Consider the following 21,285-nt stretch of genomic DNA (forward strand, 5'->3'; position numbering starts at 1 on the left):
GGTACTATTGGCTTGGTGCCCATAGGTGTTGGTAAGCCTCAAACATATTTGTTGTCATTAAGTTGGTTTATGAACAAGGCAGCCATTTTAGTTTTACATAAGTTCATTTTGTTTCCCTACTATTTAGGACTTGGTTTGATGTTCTGCTTTTCACAACAACCTGCTTACCATGGTTACCATGATTATGTTTTGGTGATAAATGAATCATGGACAAAGTATCAAATATCTGCAGGAAGCCTGATCAAGACCAGGACCAGTGTTGTAGGTAAACATGCTAAGAGAGAACCATGCTGACTCCGACCAAACTATGTTACTGTAAAGCATTCCATGTTGTACTTTGCAGATTATCAAAAGCTGATCACCTCACATGGAGAGGAGTACATTAGACTAAAACTTATGTTTTGGTTATTGTGTCCATTGATATAAACCCAACATTTCCTCTCCAGAAGTTAAACTTCTTGTTTCTGAGGGAACAAGTACTTTTTGAAATCTTTGAACTATGCATCCCCTTATATGATACAAAAAAAACATATTACAGACAATACTCTGAGTTATCTCCCTTAGTATATAATTTAGGCTGGAAGAGCTGATAGATCCATGCACCATGCACTACGTTCTGCATGTAACAACAGTAATTTTAAAAGAAAACAGATTTCTTGACATGTTTGAAGGATACACATACTTTTAAAAAATTGAAAATTCAATACTATTCTAATCAATCAAAGCGCGAAAGCGCTGTAAAGGCAGTTAATTACAGGTTGTGTGTATTTCTAGTCCAGTTATATCATTATCTTCCATAGAACAGAGGTGGTTTGTAGAATTTAAGATTTAGAGTTCTTTTGTACCTAGTTCACCTATATCTAGTCTACTGTTTACAGTATATTTTCTGTGCCTCCCATGAAATGCATTTTTAGCCATGGCCTTGTCAGTTTGCTTTAAATTTATGAGTTTGACTGTCCCTTTGGTGTCTTTCGTCCCTCTTCTTTAGACATACAAGAACTTTTCCTTTTCAATATAAATAGACTATTTTTAATTATTGATTGTATACACATATTCTATGACTCCCATAAAAAATAGTTCACAAAGATTGACTAGTCTCTGTACTGTGTGTATAGCAAGGACATCAAGTAACATAATGGTTAATGTACATAGTAACATGTCAACTTTTTTGATGACCATACCTGTCAACTGTCAGTATTTGCAGAGTATTTCCCCCATCGAGCTTGAGGCTCCCAAATGGAAATTTCCTAAGAGCAATTTTGTCGACTATTTTAAAGAAAACAATTAATTCAACAAAGGCTATGAGCTTGTTAATGCACGAAGAAGCCAAAAACCACATTAGAATATATTTGAAGGGAATCCATTGACAAATCGCCCCACTTTTTCACTAACTCGCCCCACTTTAAAAACAAGGGTGCACACACTGAAATGTCTCGCCTTCTTTACTAATCATTGATATTATGTTGATAGTCCTAATAATTAAGCGTTATTACAACTGTCACATAATCTTGACATAAACCAACAAAACTAAACATTGACCTTTGAACCATGAAAATGAGGTCAAGGTCAGATAAACCATGCCAGGTAGCCATGTACAGCTTACAATTCTTCCATACAACAAATAAAATTGACTTATTGCTTATAGTTTAAGAAAAACAGACCAAAACACAAAAGCTTAACACTGAGCAATGAACCGTAAAAAATGAGATCAAGATCAAATAAAACCTGTGCAACTGACATGTAGATCATGAAATATTTCCATACACCAAATATAGTTGACCTATTGCATATAGTATTAGATAAAAAGGCCAAAACTCAAAAACTTAACTTTGACCACTGAACCATGAAAATGAGGTCAAGGTCATATGACACCTGCCAGGTAGACCTGTACACCTTACAACCATTCCATACACAAAATATAGAAGACCTATTGCAAACAGTATAAGAAAAACAGACCAAAACACAAAACTTAACTATAACCACTAAACCATGAAAATGAGGTCAAGGTCAGATGACGCCTGCCAGTTGGACATGTACACCTTACAGTGCTTCCATACACAGAATATACTAGACCTATTGCTTATAGTATCTCAGATATGGACTTGACCACCAAAACTTAACCTTGTTCGCTGATCCATGAAATGAGGTCGAGGTCAAGTGATAACTGTCTGATGGGCAAGAGGACCTTGCAAGGTACGCACATACCAAATATAGTTATCCTATTACTTATAATAAGACTAAGAGAGAATTTAACATTACAAAAAATTTTAACTTTTTTTTCAAGTAGTAACTGAACCATGAAAATGAGGTCAAGGACATTGGACATGTGACTGACGGAATCTTCGTAACATGAGGCAACCATATACAAAGTATGAAGCATCCAGGTCTCCCACCTTCTAAAATATAAAGCTTTTAAGAACTGAGCTAACATCGCCGCCGCCGTATCACTATCCCTATGTCGAGCTTTCTGCGACAAAAGTCGCAGGCTCAACAAAAAAACTGCCCCAAACCTGGATTTCCAAATCGCCCTACTTGTGAACTGTGTTAAATCCCGTTAATATTACTCCTGCCAACTGGCCCCACCTAATGGAAATGGGTGAAATCTAGATAAATATATTATTAACCAGGATGAATTTAGTAATGCCAACTCGCCCCACTTATGGAAAAAGATGTTATTCCATTGAATATAAGTTAAATTCCTTATATTGCATTTTGATACATTTAACTGGTTTCTTTTCAATTGTTATGCAAATAAATAAGCTTCAAAACTTACAGTTATTCTTCAACAATCAGGTTTTTTTTATATTATAATTTCAGTATATATCAATAATAGTAATTAAATTAATTTTTGGTTTGTTTGTATTCTGTGAAGATTAGTTTTCATTAAAGTGGTGCGAGTTTTTATTTTTAATTGTATATATAGTAATCTAAATATTACCGTTTTTTTATAAGTAGGGCGAGTTGGCAGGAGTAATATTAAACATGATTTAACCAATTTCACATGTACATGTGGGGCGATTTGATAAATAAGTTTGTGGCGGTTTTTTTAAAAAGTGGGGCGATTAGCCAATGGGGCAACTTGTCCTGCTTCCATTTGAAGGCCCCCTTGAAGGTTTTGTATGACTATATGGACCATCTTTCACGTAAAACCCCCATGTGCATTTTGAAAAGTTGGCAGATATGTTTCTAACTCCAGGCAAAATCTACCGGTATGAATGAAAAAGAAGTTTTCAATTAAGGCTCTGTGGCCATAACAGTTGTCTCATTAGCATTTTAACCACTTCCCATATTTGCAATTAAAACAATAGAAGAAAACTATTCAACGCAAAAACAAAACTTACTTGTAAATATGAAATTCTCTTTATGGTATGAGTTTTTCTCATTGTTTGAGATTGTACAGTAGTACCTGTAACTGCTTATACTCACTAAATATCATATACATTGTACCACATCTCCTTATTTTTATAAGCATTCCAATAACATGAACAATTGTAATTCAATTCTATATACCAAAGCAAAATGAACTGCACCACTTTCATTCACTAGTATGCATCTTTTGGCAAAATACAAGTTCTTAAATGACACAATATATATTTATTGATAAAAAAATAAAATTTAGTATACAACTCTTTAACAGGTATAAAAAAAGCACAGCTTTGTCATAACTTGTGAAATCTGTGCTGAAAACATAGACATTGATGGTATTTGAGTAATTCCATGTGTGAAGCTCAACATTAGCTCGTCATTTGGTGGTGGACAGTTATAGTTCCTTTCTGCAGGCTAGGATGAATGACTTTTTAGGAAAACCAATTTCACAAATCAAAACTTTCCTCTAGATTTCTCCTACAATATTCATCCAGTTTAGTTCTTTTGTTTTAATTGGACACCGTCCTGATTTTTAATTTTGCAAACCATTCAGTCTCTTGCTTGCAAATGGTGCATGAAAATAGGATGGGTATGGCAGTAGACAAGTCTCTTTAAAGTGGGTTTGTGCCCTGAAAAAAAGTTTTATAACTTAAGTTTTTTTGAAACTTGTGCAACACACATACCTAAATAACTATAACATGGAAGAGAGCATCATTCGTGTCAATGTTTTGTTCCTGTTTACATTGTCATTGATATTTTTTCAGAAAGCCTGAGGCATAACTCATGAATTCCTGTCATTACATCCTAAATTAACATAATTACTGCTAGAATAATAATCAGTATGATATACGTACACTATCATTGTACAGCCCAAGTCTTCAGTATATATAATTGTTGCATTCATTTACTCCTGTGTTCAGTCGTTCAAAAATATTTAAACATCAACAAATGAACTTTAATAAGGACAAGAAAACACTAGAAAAGATACGTACATACAATCCGTGTTAAAGTGTATTTGAAAGAGAAATATATCTGGTTAAACGATGTATAAAGGAGAAATATATCTGGTTAAACGATGTATAAAGGAGGAAAAATTGTAGATATTGCATTACGATGCTTTCTACCTAATAGCACGTGGATATGTTTACATATTTAGACTTGACCCAGTATGACCCGTACCTTGTAGCTCACCGCCTTTGACTACAGTTGTGTAAGACAATAAAAAGCTTAAGCCTGTACTATTTGTGTGAAGTAAATGTCTTTGTTCTGTACATTTAAATTGTTTTACCTGATAGCAAGGACGTATATCTATCCGTTTCCTTCTCAATTCACTTTGTCAAATTCTTCGAGCTTCTTCAAAACATACGTATTACTGCGCCCGAAAGTGAGAAAAATATGAGAAATCCTCGTAAAATAATGCTATTTTCAATTTTGTGGAATCCATTTTGTTATATTAATTATACAAAGATAAAAAAAGATACGATTTATTATGAATTCGCATATCATTATACGGAACGTTTATGGACTATTTTTTTAGCTGTAAATCGGTCATTTTGGCGGGAAATCATGTACACATACACACGTAGATTGGCTGGTACCCGACCGTAATGTTACACATCACATATATCAAATAGCTAATACCCGGAACGTAGTACCGGGAACCAGGATAATACGTAGACAACATACATAACTAGAACCGAAATTGAAAACGCTTTACGGTTTCTCGTATATAAACCGAATTCCGCTTTGAATTATAGAAGATGCAATATTAATCATGTTCAGTCGACTTTTCATTGTTATATCAACGTCTGAACTAATTAAAGAATATTTAGATGTCAGATAACACTCGAAATTGACCCGACCTCTTTCCACACGGAATACACATAATGATAGTTTGTAGTCAGGTTGACTGCTTATAATGCAAAATACACACTAATAACAAGTTCTATAAAACGAACAATACACACTGATCGTTTCTTTAGTCCCCATTGTAAATGAAAGAAACAAAAAAACATATTATACCATAAAAAGAAGAGGAGAAATTCGAAGATTTCCGGATCTATTTCTGGCCAAAAGACCCCCTGGATAGATTGCGTATGAAAAGATGAACATCATGACTTAAAAGTCAGGCCTTAAAGCACTGCCTTTAAAAATTGTTTGACAGGGGCATGTAAAATATCTAAAGGTCCATCTCAATGCATTATGTTGTAAGTACTCAAAAAATAAAGAAGCTTAATGAAATATATCTAACCACAAAATGACTTTGGCTAATGTCAAAGATAAAATAAAATTACAACTTACAATTTCTGGAGGTGGTTTTATCCTTGGTACAAATGATCCTTGTAGTCTAGCTTCTAACTGGTGTTTAGATATATAAAAACTGTAATCAGAAAATATATCTTATTTCAAATTTACAAAAAATCTCTGATTTATTTTTTAATTTTATTAGTTACAGAAGAAAGTGGCCATGCTTTCTTAATGTATATATAAATTAACAGCTCCATTATATTAAGTATGCTACTTCCATTAACTCTTTCAGAAGTCCATAAATGGTCTGTAGCAAGACAAAATTTCTGCCCCTAACCAAGTTACAATATGTTATAGGACCTTTCAAAATTTCCCACCTTTATCCTTGCATGAAATAATTGCCACTGCAATTTAATCAAACACAATCATTTACATACTGAACTTACATTAGAAAATACTATGCAAACTATTACCTGCAAACATCTTCTAGTATTATATACAACAAACGAAAAATGAACTATTTCTTAAACAAAATCAATAAAATTCTGTAAATCTATTGTTTTCAGAGAAAATAAAATTAAGTTTTTTCATTTTTTTAACAAACAAAAAATGCATTTTAAATTTATGTTTTTTTCTTCTAAAAACAATGGCAAAGGGTATTCCAAAAAATAATTTTGTTAGTTTATGAGGAGCTGACCACAGACTGAACAAGATTTTATAAGTCTTTACAGGAAAAAAAAATTTAAATATTATTCTGATCTGTTAATTAATATTCTTGAATAAAAAACTCCATAATATGAAGATTTTACTCCCCACTTGAGCTAATGTTCCTTAAAACAATTTCATAACTGTTCTCATGACCCCAGTTTATCAAATCAAAGTCCACCCAGACTTCTTATCTACCACAGCCAAACAGATAAAACAAGTGAAACTGCGAGCTACTGCTCACTGATGATACCCCCGCCGCAAGTGGATAATATTAATAGTGTAAAAATATGCAAGTGTTTGGTAAACAGGAAGTTGTCGAGTGATGAATCTGAAAACGCATCACACGGTATAGCTGACTTATATAAATCCTGAAACCAAATTTCAGAAATACTTGTATTGTAGTTCCTGAGAAAAAATGTGAAGAAAATTTTCAACTTGGCTATCATGTGTAAAATCATACAAGTGTTCGGTAATCAGGAAGTCGATGAATGATGAATCTGAAAACGCATCACATGGTATGGCTGACATATATAAATGTTGATACCAAATTACAGAAAGGGATGGGTGTGTAGTTCCTGAGAAAAATGTGACGAAAGTTTCATGGGACGGACTGACTGACGGACGACAGACTGACAGACAGACAGAGGTAATACATGAACAGTATACCCCCCTTTTTTGAAAGCAGGGGTATAAAAAGACAATTAAACTGGCTAACCATTATTTGATACACTTAATATTCAGTTTACTTTAACCAGAGATAATAATGGCCTAAAAAACATTTACATACCAATAACACTCAGTGAATGGTTATAACTGCCAAAATAGGACAGAAAGATGGATAAACAAAAGTAACAATGTTTGCACATGTTCAATAATAGGATAATAAACACCTGTATATAATTACCTATGATTCATCCAGTGTGGTATATTGTAATCGTCCCCAACTTCTAAATCTGACTTCTGACTTTTACTGTGAAACTAAAGGAACAAAATTATCTGGTTATATCTATTACAATTTTAGTTTGAACATACAACTATAAACATATCCTTCACATTAGCTTTTTCCTTTCTTTTATTAGACAAGTGTTTAAATAAATGCCACTTGAGCTAAAAAGAATATTTTCAATGAACATTAAACAGTATAATAGATAAGAATATCTAGTCCTGCTGTGATAATTTTACAAATGGACCAACCGTTTAAGTTTTAGACCTTTAGGTTTCAAGATAAGTAACCAAGGTTGTTTGCATTATCCTTTCTAGTAACTAGAAGACCTGCAAAATAACCATGTTCTCTTCCTGTGACAAAGTCCAGCATGGTAATCTTCTTCTTTTTTTTTTTTTTGGGGGGGGGGGGGGGGGGGGGGGGCAATTTTTGGTATTGAACAATACCAAGTTCTGAGGAAGGTTAAAAAAATTATATCAAAATTGAATTTTGATAAGTGAACTGTTCATCGATTATAATAATCAACTACTTGGTGGAAGCCTTTATCAGAATCTCAGAATAAGAGAATATATAATATGCTAGAGTTTTGATAAAAGTAAATAGTTAACCCAAAAATCAAGTTTTATTATATTGTTCAAACTGTAACTAAGCAGAGTTAAAACTCATCAAACAACAAAACCTGAACCAAGACAGAACAACATAAAGTTTGATGGTTAGTTATTTGAATGTACTTTTAATTTAACAACATTATTATCTCACCTTAAATAGTGGTGCTGCATGTAACGGTTGTTCTCCCATACAAACTAAATCGCTCCCTACACCTATAATAGTACAAGAGCAATCTATAGTACTCTTGCAGATGAAACTAAGTCAGCCGGTAATTCAGTGGTTGTCTTTTGTTTATGTGTTACATATTTGTTTTTCCTTAATTTTTTTACATAATTAAGGTCATCAGTTTTCTTGGCTGTTAGTGTTCTCGTTTGAATTGTTTTACATTGTCTTATTGGGGCCTTTTATAGCTGACTATGCGGTATGGGCTTTGCTCATTGTTGAAGGCCGTACAGTGACCTATAGTTGTTAATGTTTGTGTCATTTTGGTCTTTTGTGGATAGTTGTTTCATTGGCAATCATACCACATCTTCTTTTTTATAAGTAAAATCATTTTTCTAATAATAAGAGGAAATTTTAAACATTACCGGTATATATGCATGAATTGGCATATCCTGCTCTGTTGATTTCAATTAAGTGTTGAGATATAGTTTATCTCTAAATAATTTTGAAAGTAAAATGCAAATGTTGAAATCATAACAGCAATACAATATACTTCAAAACATCTAAATTATGCAAATTATTCAATGAACCATAACTCAAGAAATAGGGAAGATAACCTCACAAGCTTATTCATTTGTCAATGAAAGTTACAAAAAAAACATTAAAAAAGATACATATCAAATCTTTATCTCATCATAGAAAAAGATAAAACAATAAAGACAATAAAGACACCAACACCCATCAATTATCGCATGGTAAGAGTTTATTCTGGTCAATATGTTTTGCCAACAAGGGTGGCGTCTTCAGGACAATATCACACATGAAATCCAACAGTGAAGTACAAGCAACACAACATGTTGAGCAGAATAAACTCTTACCATGCGATAATTGATGGGTTTTGTTGTCTTTATTGTTTTATTTTACTTTTATAGTGAAAGACAACTGTGAATACCATTCTGTATCCACCCAATATTACCCCACCGTATGATTACCACTTCAGGCGTTGGTTCACCTTGTTAAAATTCATAGAATTAAATGTTCATTCATTGAAAATAAAAGCAGCCATATTTTAAATACCGTACCACAATCAATAGTTCTTTGTTTTGTTATATTGGTCAGTTGTCTGTCCACCTCAAACACTCCAGGTCCAGGTGTGATGACCACAGCCACTTTACCTGTCCGGTCAAAGTTTCTGTCAAAGTAATACTTCTCAAACACTGAAAATGAAGATAAAAATGGTTGCAAGCCAACATAAAGCAATTTAATGATATTTCATTTTTGTGATCTGTCTTTTCATATATCGTCACAATGGAAAAAAACAATGAAAACAAAACATCTTAATTGAATTTCAACAAATCAACAAATTCAATTATTAATTACTTGAAAAGTCTGAGTGGCTAAATTTCATCATAAACAATGACCACCTTTTGGTGAAAGCACATTAACAGTTTGGTTAAATTTGGCCCATTAATTTCAGCGGAGCAGATTTTTGCAAATGTTATCAAATGCTGACGGACGCTTAAGATGATAACAGATACCAAGTAATGAAAAAGTTCACATGCTCTTATGACCAGTTGCGGTTATAAAACAGAATGGATAAAGAAGTTATAAAACATTGAATCCAGCCCAAGATGACTTGCTCCTTTTCCATGTCCTGATAGTGTTGTTTCCTATTTACATGTATAATACAATTACACTAATTTCTATCCATCATAATTTATCCTTTTAACATAACATCAGAAAGAATTATAAAAACTTACAATTAAGTGTCATATTGAGTGTTTCCAGGAAGTTTCCTTGGGCAGCAGTAGAGTTATAGGCCTTAGGGATTTTTTCACCAGGTCTTTCGTGGTATTTTAAAACATAATCTTGATACTGGTTTATACATTTCCGTAATTTTTTAATTGTTGTTGTCCAATCTTCATATCGTTCATTTTGTATGATAATTCTACAAAATAAATATTTACAACTGTCATGATCAGGTATGAAATGTAATTATATGGCCAGGTCAAAAGAAATTAACTGAAATTATGTTTACATTTTTCAAAGCCTAAAGATTAATAAAGTTTTTAAAATTAATTTGCAAAGTTATCAAACAATAAATTATTGCATTATTTTCTGGAATTTTTAATATTTGCAGTGTACATTTTTGTCATATGTGCACAAAGTTAGTCTTCTATAGCAAAGTACAAATAATTATATCACTGAAATATAAGTATAAAAGTAACAACATTTTTCAACCTTATTCAGAAAAATTTGAACGGAGTTTCTACTATAATGTATTAAAGATAGTCTAAAGATGCAGAGAATTCATTATAATATGTAAATATACAACATTTAACATTTAACCTTTGCTAGGTGAATATTCAGTATCTATGGTTGCCCCTACATACTCCTAAATATCACAATACACCATAAGTTATTTTCAATGACTGAGTGAAGAATCAGGGTTTTTTTTCACTTAAAAAAATGTAATATAATTTTTGAAAATGTATAAATTTGTATTCCAATTAATTGAAATGAAAATAATTTACCTGTAAAAATCCTCATAAAATCTTCCCATATAGTCAACTTGTAAACAGTCTCTCATGAATACTGGAAACTCTTCTGATAATTAATCAATACTATTTTATCATTAATGTCATTTAATGATAACATATAAATATTTTACTCAATAAATTGTAAAAGAGAATTTTTGCTATGTTCATTTATTTGTAAATATTGTCCTTCAAATCAGCTGTGCTATTTTCAGTTTAAAAAAAAAAAAAAAAAAAGGATCAAATCCAAATGAAAGGGCAATTACTCCACAAAAGAGTTGTCTGACAATAGACAACTTTCTAGTTCGATGCATTTCCGTCAAAATTCTGGTTTTAATGAACGTCATTTGTGCATTAAGGGGCGTTGTCAATTCCATTCCAATGTTGAGCGAGTGGTTGAAAAAAATATAATTCTATACTGTACGAATTATTCCGCAAATTGAATTCTCAAAATTGACAATCAATACTGCTGTCAGTAAGTACCTACAGAGCAACCATTATTTCTAGTTTATCCTGCACAATAACCATCACTAAGACACTTGATGAATGTAAATAGTGCAGGGATACAGGTGACCCTCCTCTATCTGGTAAATGACGTCATAAAGGCGTGCATAATTGACGAGTTTTTGCCGGTGATGGATGAACTCGAAAGTGGTCTATTACAGGTTATGTGCTATGTATGTGTTATGTGTTGTTTTATTGTAAGATGTATTTAAAGTTATGTATACATTTTTTATCCCAACTTTAAGGCAATATCATAACATCCTCTAAATATTGCTTTCTTCTCCAAATATGAAAAAAAATATTTGAGTGCCCTTCTGAAAATATTTGTGTCAAATTTAAAGAATCCTACCTATATACTGTGCCTCATAAAATGTTCTAGAGAATAAGACTATCGTCACATCATGAAGACAGTTCTGGTCCTACAAGTAAACAAAACAAATTTGTAATCTTATGATTTTAAAGTAATTAAAAGCGGTAAAAATACTTAAATAAATGACAATAATCGTAAATTTACTGTTAGAAAACTATAAGTTTTCCAGAGTAATAAGTTATAATCAAAGTTTTCTTTTTTTATATTTTTTCCATCTGATAAGTTAAGCCTTTGTTAACTGATTTTTACAGTTCTTTCTTATGTTGTACTGTTATACCACTGTCTCAGGTTAGGGGAGGGTTGGGATCGCACTAACAAGTTATACCCAGCCACATTATGTATGTATGTGCCTGTCCCAAGTCAAGAGCCTGTAATTCAGTGGTTGTGGTTATTTGTTTATGTGTTACATATTTGTTTTTGTTCATTTGTTATACATATATAAGACCGTCAGTTTCTTCGTTTGAATTGATTTACATTGTCATTTCAGGACCTTTTATAGCTGACTATGCAGTATGGGATTTGCTCATTATTGAAGGCCATATGGTGACCTATAATTGTTAATTTCTGTGTCATTTTGGTCTCTTTTTGAGAGTTGTCTCATTGGCAATCATACCACATCTAAAAAAAATTATATGATGAAAACAAATTTATGAATCATGTATCAGACTTCAATGGAAAATCCTAAAAGTTATCTTCAATCTTTCAACTTCAGTGGGGAATTATCTGTGAAATCTTACTTTGTTGGAAATGATATCTGTGATCTATCTTTGGTAGAAAAATATCAAGGAACTAACTTTGATTGAAATAATAATAATAAGACCGTCAGTTTCTTCGTTTGAATTGATTTACATTGTCATTTCAGGACCTTTTATAGCTGACTATGCAGTATGGGATTTGCTCATTATTGAAGGCCATATGGTGATAATAATAATAATAATAATAACATCTTTCGATGTAACTTTGATTGACCTTGTTACTCTTACCTTCCATTTAGCAAACAAATCTGTGAGGAATCCATCGACAGCTTTTTCTATATATAAATCTCCATACAGGTCAAAATCCCACATCTCAGAACTCATCTGTATAAATATCTGAACAACTGAGGTTGAAGATCGAAAAACTACCTGAAATGTTATACTAAATTACAGACAAACTCCTAAAACTGTCTATCAATCTTTTGAAATAAAACATTTAGAATTGAACTTACCAAGTTTACTGTTTTTTTACCAATGTAGTTTAATCAAACAGTGCCAATTTTACTGAACCAATTCAACTAAATGCACATTTGGACAATCAATCTCTTTAAGGAATGACTGTTATATTTTTTCTGTCTATGAAAAATTACATAAAAACATATTTTACAGTGTGCACCACATTTTTTATGTTATTTCAAATAGACAGAAAAAATATTACAGTCATTTCTTATAATTTAATTCTAAATTCCCTTTTAAACCGTAGAAAACCATGAAAAAACGTTGACAACGTCACGGTCACATGACTTAATTATGTCTATGGGCTCATAACAAAATAACGTCAGCCAATCAGAAGAAGTGTTACATCCAAAATTAAATTATTCCATGTTTGCTATCTGTGGGTATTATTTTTAGGTTTTAAACAAGTGCATCTGTAACTGTGGGTGTTTGAAGGTTTTTTTTATTGGTATTTCCGTATAAAACAAGTTTTTAAGTACTGTGGATTTATTCATTTTCATGGGTACTAATTTCCTGAGTTTAGGAAAATCGTACTTGCATGAATACTTGATTAAGAGATTTTGCTTAAGTTTGCTTACAAGCTGAAAACTTACTGATAATCCATGAAAATTGGTTTCCCACAAAAAATAATAAATTAATAGTATATTTTAACCTTTTCCTCCACAATGACGCTTTTTGACGCCACCCCCTTTTCTCCATAATGATGCCTTTTGACGCCTGTGTAGTACCTCAGTTGAAACGCCTAGACTACAAAATGTCTGCATCAGACTTTAAAAAATTTGTATCCAACATGAAAAGTACATTCATAAGGAAATCTGACTTGAATTTCATTGATGAAATATTCGTTTTCACACTGCATTTATACTTTAAACCTGATGATTTTTTTTATTGAAAAAAATCCTATGCGAATCAAGTATGAGAGAGAAAAATAATCCATGGAGGAAAGAGTTTCTTTTAACAAATGTTATTGAATTTTACCCTAGTATTGATGAGACTTTATTTTACAAATGTTCTGTATTTTCACCCTTGTAACTGTGACATTTAACAAAAAAAATATTAGTGTATTTTTACCCTTGTATCTGAATTAATCACACCGCATGTTACTCTTTCTCCTTTTGACCATAACTCATAAACTTGTGCTCTGAAATGTAAAGAAATAAGATTATTTAAATACATGCACTGCATACATTAAATATATTGAAGGTTACACAAATTAGAATTCATGTCAATTCTAGTAATTTAAAAAGCAACTGTATCAAAATTACATACATTGTTATTGCAAACAACAATCACTTAATTAATGATTTACCACACTGGTCAGTTCAGGCCTATTGGTCATAAAACTCTACTGAGTACTCAGAGAACACAATTTGTGTTTAAAACACTAAATTTGGTATGTTTATTGGTTAATTTCTGAGTTTAATCATACTCCAGATTTTTATAGCCCTGAAAACCAATCTCTTTCACTAAAATTTGCTTTATTACCTCCCCTTTTTGAAGTGACAGCACAGTTCTTTCTTGTAAGTACAAATTTAATGTAGATAATCAATTTTCAAAATGTAATATTGAACATGTGTTTTCAATTTTTCGAATTCCTTGTTCAATTAGTTGTATGTCAAGTAAAATTCACATCTTATTACTTTGAGTCTGAACATGATGTACAGACACTGTCTATTGTTGAAGACTGTATATTGCTTTTTTAGATGTCTTCTAGTTGTTTGTGTCATTTGGTTGTGAGTATATAACTGAATGTGGGAGGAGTGCTTCACTCCAATCTTAAATGACCAGGATTGTCACTTTTTTTACCAAAGGTAGTGGTTTTCTCCTTGCATTCTGGCTTCCTTCACCTCTGAAATCTAATTCACCACTTTTGAGTTAGTCCGTCATGGGAAAAAACTCATCAATTATACTTGACTTTAGGACGTCATTTACCAGACAGAAGATGTCGCCTGTGTCCCTGCACTTTTAATGTTCATCAAGCTTCTTAGTGATCGTCATTGTGCAGGATGAACTAGAAATAATTGTTGTTCTGTAGGTACTTAATGACAATTTCCTAATGGCAGCAGTGCTGATTGTCAATTTTGAGAATTCGATTTGCTGAATAATTCATACAATATAGAATTATAGTTATCCAATCACTCGCTCAACATTGGAATGGATGAAACAACGCCCCTTAAATGCACTAAAAGACGTTTCTTTTGCCATGAAATAGCACAATAGTGCTGAAAGTAGCAATTTATGAACACTAATCAATCACATTTCCTTTTATTCATAAACATTTCAAGACCTACCTCATGTCGTAGGCTTCCAACTTCATGTTTAAGTAAGCACATGTGTTGGATAGGCTATCTCTCAGTCGCCAGAAATCACTTCTACTGAAATACTGGTCTTTAAATAACAGTTCAACCAGATCCAAAGCAACTGCCTGTAAAATAAACAATTGTATGGAAACAAGTTTTGTCAACGGATCATTATAACTAGATCCATTACAACCCCCTGAACACTGCCTAAAAAAACCCAAAAAAACGTAAGGCTATGCTAAGGAAACACAATTTGCAAATGGTCTTAGTCATATTAATGTAGACCTTTATAATTATAAATTAATAAATAATTCATTAAGCAATAGATGATATATTATTTTTTTATATGTTTGACTTATATTACATATGTTTTATATGTTTGACTTATATTTCATGATACAGTTGACTCTCGTTATGTCGAAGTCAGCCGGACCAGAGAAATACTTTGAGATACACATAGTTCGACTCAAACGAACACCGGAAGTTCGACAATCTAAGGGACACAACTCTTGCTTAGCTTGGTAAAGCTAAAATAATTCCGGGTGAATATGGCAAGGGGATCGATATTCTAGTATCAGATCGTTGTATGTGTATGTCACAGTCTTTTGTTATTAAAATTACATTATTTTTACTTATTCATTTGTTTCAATTAAAAAAAATTATATGGCTTTTCCAAGAGAGTAATTTCCAATCGATAGATCCGTTATTCAGGTCTGTTATAGTTGACAGAATTGTTTATTCTCGGATACAAGAGATTAAAGAACATTTTGATTTCTATTCATTTTGTTTTATCTCACTCATTCTTTTCAAAAGAAAATATAGCAAGATTAAAGACGCCGTTTAGAAGTTTTTAGGTGATCATCAACAGAAGCCATATTCCTCACTTTATACACACCCAAGCTCATTAGTGTAAATCACAAATTAATTGTTTTGTAAACATTTAAATACTTTTTCATGAACATTAACAATGTATCACTAATTATTTATAAAAATTCTATAAAAGATAATCTTAGGTAAACACTCATGAAAATAGCAAGTCATAAATCAATACAGTGGTCAGTGACCGGAAATTTAATTACACGTGTATTGTCAGATTAACTCTTCAATCAATTTAAATCCCGGAGGTCATGTTTTGACATATGTGTATAAGTTCGAGATAAAAAATGAATTTTGAATGCTTTTGTTAACCTTGGGACCGTAAATTTAGTTCGACTCAACCGAAATTTCGACTCATCCAATTTCGACTCATCAGGAGTCGAATTACATACTTTTGTATGGAATAAAGTTCGGGACCACGTGAAAACTTCGACTCATCCGAAATTTCGAGTCAACCGAGTTCGAGACAACGAGAGTTAACTGTATATTGAAAAAGGAAATCTTTTTTCCAGGAACAAATAACTTTTTATATATATTCTCCTAATAATAAAAAAAAAACCACAAATACATATTTCCTCATCAACTTGTATCAATATGCTATAGAGACGTACCTTTGGATCGACCTTTTTGACAACAACATTATTGTATGGCTTTAGATGGAAGGAAGTTGCTATGGAATGTTCTATACTAATGGTATCTGTGAAGAATAAGAATTAAAAGAAATGCAATCAATACAATGTATGAACTTTAATAAACGTTATTTACTTATTTTATAAGTCTTTTAAAATCTTTATGTATACTTTTTATATTGTTCTTCTATATTTACTTTTGTGTCTGAAAATGCATCTATGGTTTAATTTAAAGTCATATGAAACGAGTCAGTGGTGAAAAATAATGTTTATCCAATACATGTATAAATCATAAACTTAGTCCTCTGTGCACAAAATTTCTCATTCTTTACTCAAATATATTGTTCAATCGTCAAAATTTTTTCTCTCTGTCTGTTATGTTTTAACAAATATGGCTGCTTATTAAATGCTGTGTTTTGGAGCCGAAGTTTACCAATTGTCACCATATAGTAAACAAATAACAAAAAGCATGGGTATTTTTTTTAATTTGAGGTTTCTCATGACTTTAATGATGCCCTAATTTTTTTTTTTCATTTGTATTTATATTCTGTCATAGTGTCCAGTGAGTTACAACAATTCAAAATTTGAGTCAGGTAGCAATCGTATTTAAATTTTGGTTTTCCAAGCAATCTTACTAACTTCAAAATTTAACTTTCAGCAATTTCTGTGTTCTTTGGCCTCATTTTGAGTGTTGTCTGGTTAGCAATCATACCACATCTTCTTGTTTTTATATAGACCATTAATCTTCTTATTAATATAAAATCAATGGATGAAAGCCAAAACAAGTGTGAAGGTATAAGACTTTTATCTATATATAGATCATGTAGATATAGGTCTAATATAAAAGGACTGAATCTGATGGTAGTTGTGTAATGTAATTGATGTTAATCCCAACGGGAATTGAAGTCAAGGAGGTAACAAAATCTTTGTAGACAGATTTATCAAGCTTGGTAAATCTATATGCCTCAGAAACATTTGTGACTGAGCTAAAAAAAAATCATAAAAAAATGTAGTGTACCTTTCTGTTGAAATTCACCAGTCACTGTTGTCACCTGTAGCAGTAATCGGCTAAAATTAGAATAAGTTCAAACATTTAAATTGCAATGATTTAATTCTTGAATAATATTTAAAGTCTAACAAATCAAACATACCCTTTCTGATGATGTATTATCATGACGACCTTATGTTGTTGGGTAACTGTCTCTCTGATACTTTCTAAACATCTTCCTCTTATTTCTAACATTGTACTTATAAATGTTTTCAGTTAAACTTTGTTAATGATTTCATAAATCAACTTTCTTTTCCAGGATTTCTCTCATAACCTGTTAATCTCATTTGTCAAAATTCTTATTTCAGAAATAATTTTACATGTATTAAACTAGTTATTCATACTTCAGATATTTGTTTGCATTATTTTTTTTTGTATATTAATTAGGCCGTTACTTTTCAATTTTGAATTGTTTCACATTTGTGATTTTGGGGACTGTTGTAGCTGACTATATGATACGGTTACTTTTAGTTGTTAATTTCCCTATCATTTAGTCTCTTGTGGAGAGTTGTCTCATTGGCAATCATACCATATCTTCTTTTTATATTAAGCAAAATGCCTATGAATGAATTAGAAGATGTAGATAACTTACCTATTATCACTATCAGAATGATGAATCTCTAAAATATCTCGGAGAACAACATCAGGAAAGTCTTTAGGGTTGATCAAAATATCATTTCCTAAAACTAAAATAGCAAACAAAATTTTTTATAAAGCCTTTAAATTAAGCCAAGTAATGGCATGAATGGTTTACTTTTATAAATTGTTACTTGGATGGAGAGTTGTCTCATTGGCACTCATACCGCATTTTCCTATATCTATGAACATTGTTTTTCCCCAGTTTTTCTTTCATTGTGGATGGGTTTTTTTCCGCGGGAAAATCGATAAAAACGTAAGATACTTGTCATTTTGATATTGTTACTTAGTCTACATTGTATTTTTTCTGCCACTAAGATTGATAATGCTAAATGGAATGTTCACAAAGCATTAATGGCATAAATGGAGGCCAGAAGTGGGATTTTGTGAAGTTCTTTAATATTTTTGGGCATTTGAAAGTCAGGTTTGAAACAGCCATTAGAAAAATGGCATTTATGTAAAATACTTTTTAATAACTATGTAAAGATATCTTTAGAGATGTTCTTTGAGTAGGGCAGGATCTTTTCAGGTTTTTTTATGCTCGGGATTTCAGGATTGACCCTTTAGGGATCCGAGATTTCTTTTTTCAATGTTCAGGATGTCAGGGCCTAAATTAAATATTGTTTGTTTCCCTAATCCCGACAGACCCTGCAAAATTGGTGCTCCTCATAAAATTTTATTGACAAAACTTAGTCAAATATTATTTTATTCATTTCGGATTTTCAGGCTTGCCGGATCGTCCAATAAAGGTCAAGCTTTTTGGAAAAATAAAATTATTTCCCTACCTACCTACCCACCTATGCCCACACCTGGCTTGGCAGGGACGGCATAGGGGAAACAAACAATATATTAATTTAGACCCAGGTGTTTATGTTTTTAAGCCCAGGATAAGGGATCAGGACCCCTTCCACCTCCTCTTGTTTTATTTAGAAGAGTAGAACAAACATATTTGGACTTATTTTGAACACTGGTATATATATTAAGGTTGTGACATCAATGTGGAGATTTCCTGTGTGATAAGTACAATAGAAAAGTCGGAACAAGATGACCAATTATAGACTACCCTATTATACATGTATCTTAGATTATTCTGGGAAAACACCATACAAGCTTGTATATTTATTAGCCATTAGATTCCCATTAATTACCATGATTACTAAATTACTATCTGATCCATTAAATCTTGCTCTATCGATATAGTCCAAATAATTATGACTTCGTCATAATTATTTGCACTTAATCATGACGTCTTGAAAGGCTATAATAATTTTTTCTATGTCGCCATAATTATTTGCACTAGCTCTGATATATCACGCAAGTCTAACCAAACATGAGAAAAAAAAAGAAAAAAAAAGGTCAAAACATGAAAACTCGTGAAATAAAAAGACTGAAAATGTAGTACGAAAGTAATCCTTTTCCACCCTTTTATTTTTGGCAGAAAATAACAGCCTTCCAAGATGTCATAAATTATTTTGACAACAGTGACAGTCATGACAGTGCTACATTGCAACTTAAATTACCCATGTACACAGTACAGTTGTCACGAATACATAGTTTGCAAACATATTTTAAAATTGGTTTGAACGAAAATTATGAAATGTCGTTTACATGCATCTTGTGGATTTCTTTTGTGGACATGAAGCTTTTTAATTTTTTCATTCTCCATTTCATTTTGGTGGCGGCTTTTTACGTACGAGTATGGATAAAGTCCGAGAGAGAGCATACGAAATGCACGGTCTGCAAAACGCTTACATTTCTGGATTTGCATTAAGGGAAAACCTAGAGAAAAATCTACATCGAGGAAAGGAAAAATGAACTGTCTTGTAAAAAATCTTTGCAGAAAACATTTACTTTTGTTTACAAAATGTAAGAGAAATTATAGTTTTTTCAATATGCATGATAATTTCAGTTATTCATTTTTTTGGGGGGGAAATGGGCATGGGGTGCAAAACAAGTCGGCCGGGAGGCAACTCCAATCGTCTCCAAGAAAGACCACTCGGGACTGTCTTAAGTTCATCATAACAAACGGACAAATATGGCTGTATTTACATTCCAAAAATTACTCTGAGTACAGACTTACCTGTAAAGTTCGAAAAGTTTTAATGCCTAGCAACCACTAGATAGGTGTGCTGGTGGTTGTACCACAGGATTGTGCATGGGTCTAGTGTGGTAGAGCCATAGGCTTTTTATCACAGCTGGCTAGCCTGCTTGCAGGTGAAAAAGAAAGCCGAGTGAGTAAGTCTTTCTGCCAGTACATAGCCTCTGCACTATTCAAGACTTCTGCAATGCCTCCACGCGATGGCACACGGTAAGTAGGGTCTATTATCCTAGGCATAATTGTAGAGGATCTCGGAGTAGCAAGGACCCCAGAGATGCAGTGTGTAGGCCCACCGGCGTGTGGACATGCCCCAGCTATGGGTAAATAGTTGGCCAGATGAGGGTCATTAACCTTGGTTGGTAACTCATCTATGAGAGTAAACTCTAACTAAACCGGGTAGATCACAACTCGATAGCCATGGTAGGCAACTGATCTACAGGACGGGAACCTAGATGAAAAACCCCTGGTCCTCCTAGGTGGGGGTTAAGCATGAGGCTAATAACCTCATCTTGTAAAAAGACTACTATTACAGAAATCAACACAAGAAATCAAATTACAGCTGGAAACCTTGAGGCGACGAGTTACTTAAATACAAGTAACAATATGAATGCTCATGGAGAAAGCCCGCAAAGGGAGGCCTTAAGCAGGAATCGTAACCTCATGGATCCGAAGAAAACCATAAAGGTTGGTACCTGGAATGTAAGAACAATGTACCAGGTATCAAAAACAGCGCAAGTCATTCAAGAGATGGACAGATACAACATAGCCATCATGGGAATAAGTGAGTGTAGATGGACAGGATCTTGGAAAACTGTCTCAAGCAACCACACCATCATCTATTCTGGTAGAGCTGATGACCAACATAAAGAAGGAGGTGGCTTATCATGAACAAAGAAAGTGCTAAAAGTTTAATAGAATGGGAGCCAATAAATGAAAGACTCATAAAATCTCACTTCAATTCCACCTATGCAAAGACCACAATAATCCAATGTTACTCACCCACAAATGATGCAGAAGATGAAGTGAAAGATGCTTATTATG

General features: G+C 32.6%; 2 protein-coding genes across 4 annotated transcripts in view; one reads left to right on the top strand and one right to left on the bottom strand.

Moving 5' to 3' along the window:
- Positions 1-19,883, bottom strand: part of LOC134727401 (GATOR complex protein Iml1-like) — a 104,472-nt gene extending 84,589 nt beyond the window's left edge. Inside the window, exons 1-14 of the mRNA XM_063591782.1 lie at positions 19,755-19,883; positions 18,103-18,196; positions 17,481-17,530; positions 16,445-16,530; positions 14,949-15,082; positions 13,729-13,798; positions 12,430-12,570; positions 11,426-11,495; positions 10,570-10,642; positions 9,796-9,983; positions 9,118-9,252; positions 8,024-8,085; positions 7,226-7,299; positions 5,668-5,746 (exon numbers count right to left, since the gene is read on the bottom strand). Of these exons, the coding sequence (XP_063447852.1) occupies positions 5,668-5,746; positions 7,226-7,299; positions 8,024-8,085; positions 9,118-9,252; positions 9,796-9,983; positions 10,570-10,642; positions 11,426-11,495; positions 12,430-12,570; positions 13,729-13,798; positions 14,949-15,082; positions 16,445-16,530; positions 17,481-17,530; positions 18,103-18,196; positions 19,755-19,869 (1,371 nt within the window). The 5' untranslated portion in view covers positions 19,870-19,883. The remainder of the gene's footprint in view (positions 1-5,667; positions 5,747-7,225; positions 7,300-8,023; positions 8,086-9,117; positions 9,253-9,795; positions 9,984-10,569; positions 10,643-11,425; positions 11,496-12,429; positions 12,571-13,728; positions 13,799-14,948; positions 15,083-16,444; positions 16,531-17,480; positions 17,531-18,102; positions 18,197-19,754) is intronic.
- The window catches only part of LOC134680627 (large ribosomal subunit protein uL16m-like), a 168,992-nt gene continuing 167,581 nt past the window's right edge, over positions 19,875-21,285 (top strand). For 2 of the 3 annotated variants that reach the window (XM_063539745.1, XM_063539744.1), the window contains exon 1: positions 19,875-20,012. In XM_063539745.1, coding sequence (XP_063395815.1) covers positions 19,958-20,012 — 55 coding nt within the window. In that variant the 5' untranslated portion in view covers positions 19,875-19,957. The remainder of the gene's footprint in view (positions 20,013-21,285) is intronic. The other variant, XM_063539747.1, reaches the window with a different exon arrangement.

This window comes from Mytilus trossulus, chromosome 8 (assembly GCF_036588685.1).
Source record: "Mytilus trossulus isolate FHL-02 chromosome 8, PNRI_Mtr1.1.1.hap1, whole genome shotgun sequence".
Lineage (NCBI taxonomy): Eukaryota > Metazoa > Mollusca > Bivalvia > Mytilida > Mytilidae > Mytilus > Mytilus trossulus.